Source organism: Pinus tabuliformis, chromosome 7 (genome assembly GCF_031772625.1).
Source record: "Pinus tabuliformis cultivar Carrire ecotype Pingquan chromosome 7, CPIR1, whole genome shotgun sequence".
NCBI classification, from domain to species: domain Eukaryota; kingdom Viridiplantae; phylum Streptophyta; class Pinopsida; order Pinales; family Pinaceae; genus Pinus; species Pinus tabuliformis.
Genome location: NC_142293.1, coordinates 698,069,054 through 698,072,265, shown reverse-complemented (window position 1 = coordinate 698,072,265; position 3,212 = coordinate 698,069,054). Strand labels below are relative to the sequence as shown.

General features: G+C 41.3%; 1 protein-coding gene across 2 annotated transcripts; it reads left to right on the top strand.

Moving 5' to 3' along the window:
* The first annotated feature begins 342 nt into the window (after positions 1-342).
* On the top strand, positions 343-1,135 carry LOC149249424 (uncharacterized). 2 transcript variants are annotated; one of them, XM_089456247.1, is made up of 3 exons: positions 343-491; positions 591-674; positions 765-1,135. In XM_089456247.1, the coding sequence occupies exons 1-3, from the start codon at positions 401-403 to the stop codon at positions 860-862; spliced, it is 273 nt and encodes a 90-aa protein (XP_089312373.1). In that variant the 5' UTR covers positions 343-400; the 3' UTR covers positions 863-1,135. The 2 variants fall into 2 exon arrangements, with proteins under 2 accessions (XP_089312373.1, XP_089312372.1); XM_089456246.1 differs by having other exon boundaries at positions 344-491; positions 591-1,135.
* Positions 1,136-3,212: the final 2,077 nt, after the last annotated feature.

Here is a 3,212-nt window from a genome sequence, read left to right as displayed (position 1 = left end):
TTTAGCCTGAATATAAATGTTATGTTATATGTCGTATGCTATCATATGAGTTTTACACAGGCATGGACAGCCGTTGGTCTACCCCACTAGGCAAATGTATTAATGCGACACGGGGTTTGTTGGTCCGGCCGCAGTCTCTGCAGGTGCCAACTCACCCGTCGCTTTAATTTCCTCGGCCCACACCACAGCAGGTGGCATGATCCGTCCCTTCAGCCATGTGACACCTCGGTCACGGCTTTCTCGGGGTTTCCGCTATGCCTTCCCGCCTTGGATGGACGGTCACGATGATTCTTCTGGATCGGAGGGTTGGAAAGCTTCTGAGGGTTTAAGCAATTATATAAAACTCGTTTTGGTTGACTCCGGGTTCATTTGTCTCTTCGGCTCCTCCAGCTCCGCTGCTATGTTATCTCCGGGTTCGACACCACCAACGGTTTGTTTGCATCCCTCCTCTCCTCTGAAGACTGCACGGTGCACATCGACACACCCAACAGGTATTGCCCCTTGTTTTTCCTTTGGAGACTTACAGTATTATTACAGTCCTCGGTCACTTATGATGAGACTCATGATGGTTCTGTTTCTTTGGTGGTCAGGGCGTGCAGCTGGGGTTGTTCAACCCACTTCTCAGCCGGCCATAGAGGCTAAGCTCGAAGGCTTGATTCTCCTAGGCGGACACGGTAAGTCTTCCACTCTTAACCTGCTTTGCTCAGCATATGAGGGTTCCAGGTCTAAGGTTTTGAGCGGATTATGTTATGGCTTGGATGCAGACCATTGTTCGAGTGAGGTTTTCCTTGCTTCGACGCCGAGGTATCTCTCCACAGAGAACCCTCACGGTGGCATTCGGTACCTCTTGAGGTCTGGTTAAGTTCTGTTTATGATGAAGTGCTACAGCACGCATATACGATTTTGTTTGTTTATCATACTGCCCCTGAGGCATGCGTAACTTGGTTGATATTTTCTGTTATGTATTGCAAGACATTGGGTCCGGCCGTAACACAGACCTGGACTGTCGGATTTAAGCTTTTATTTGAGGTTCTCTGTATTAATGGATGCGCAGTGGTTACTCATGCGCTATTTCACCACCTGGGTACTAGGTTTTGTTATATAATCGTGAACTGTAACAATATTTATATTGCCAGGGTAACAATTGCTTGCGCACTCCATGTATGTATTCTGTATTTATCGTTTTCTTAGAATAGTGAATAATGGTTGGTTTATTTACCACGGTTCCGCTCAGCTTAATAGTAGCAGAGTCAAGAGTTGTTTAGGGTTTGTTTACCGTTTTCGAGGCATGCATCTGGTGTTGTGGTGCTTGTTCCCGTCCTGCTAGACTCAGACCAGATGCCCTCGGTTAACAGAATCACCTTATTATGCATCTGTTTTTCTTTATATAATGCCGTGAATATATGTGTATACAGGACTGTTTCCTCTTAAGTAATATGTACAGAGTTTTCCGTAATGGGTTTTTCGATTCTGTTTTCTTTACTTGCTCATCAGTAAGCATCTGCAATGTAATATTGCCGAGATACAGGAATGAAATGTGATATCGATTTTATATTTACACAGTTTCTACGATAAGTTCTATATCCGAAATATCTTATTAGTTTTCTGCTCATGTTAACATTCAATACTAAGATCGTTATGAGGTTATTTTCCTTCCTCGTTGACGGGTTTAATCGACCTTAGTCGATGCTCGTTGCTCCGGCCCGAGCGTCCAAACTCGTTCCGTCAACATGTTACATATCTGCTTGTTTAAATTAAAGGCTTCGCACTTGTTTCTTTCACTATTGCTGTTTCGGCACTACACAGCGCCTCTGTCCTTCAGATGAGGTTGATTTATGATGTTTTCCTATCCACTAGTCGGTTTACTTGGCCACTGCCCTCCTCATTATATGACCAGTACTCGGCTAGATTCTTGGTTACGCCTCTCGAATTATAGGCTGCCCTTTTCGCTTAAAACTACACCTGTGCAGTCGTTTAAGCATTTGCAACAGTATTTGGGATAATGAACCCTACTGTAAGTTCACTGTAAATAATAACAGTATCTAGAATTAGGATCCATAACCCTTATTTTCCTACCTGTAAATTCACTGTGTGCACATTAACAGTATTTAGGCAAACTAAATATAATCCATGATTACTTATTGTAAGTTTCACTGTATATTCATTTTCAGTCAGGGACTCGGCAACTTGGAAACGTACCTGATTCACCCGAGTCAGAAGTAGTTTCTCAAGCAAGTCACCTGTTCTTTGTTCAAGCTCTCCACCCAGCCATGAGATCCATCTCTCAGACGGAAGTCTCCCCCCGAGCCATCTTGCAGACCTCAAGTCCTCAGCAAGATTTCTGCACTTCTGTGCTTGGTTATCTGGTCCTAACCAGACGTAACCAGTCTTTTCTTGTTTTTCTCCCTTTTTCCTCTTCTTGGAAAAGGTCTCCTCTGCCTGTCCACACAGCACAGAGCTTCCCCCTACAGCCAGGACTTTTCCTGTTTTTGGGAGGTAGTTTCCATCAGTTATTATAACTGATCACTTTCTTTTCAATCCACCTCCTAGAGGCTGCCAGCATTTAAAGAAAATATTTAAATTACTTTAATAAAATAGTTTGTCACAGTTTTGTTCTTTTAAAAACATAACAACAACTGTTTTACTGTCTTTTACCACAGTAGATTTTCACATTTACATAGTCTGGGGTTATCACAACCTGCAGTGGCCAACCGGAAAAATCTGTATCCATAATATAAAAAAAATAAAATGGACGTTGTACCGGTAAAAAGAAATCTAACAGATCTCAAGCAATCCTTGGAGTTAAAGGAAGCGGAAAGCATGAGTTGTGTGTATTTAAAGGTTGGATTTACTCTTGAGGGGGGAGTTGTTCCAAAAAAGCATATTTTTGTTTATTATATGCATGTCTCGTTAGTACTATAAAATAAAAGAAATTTGGATGGTTAATAATCGATTTTTAAATTACATTTGTAGTTTTATTTCTTTTTTCTATATAATACTATCTAAGTACCCACGGGGGATTTGAACGGGTGACCTATTGCAAGAAGTGCCTTAACAGTACACCCATTCACCATCAATCCAAAACCTGGTAGGCACATCTGCAGTTTTATTGATGTAGATTATGTGAATCTATTAAGAGAATAGAATAAGTTTTTTTTCAAAAAAATGTCTAAACATTTTTTACTCAACAATTATGAAATATCTTAAAATTT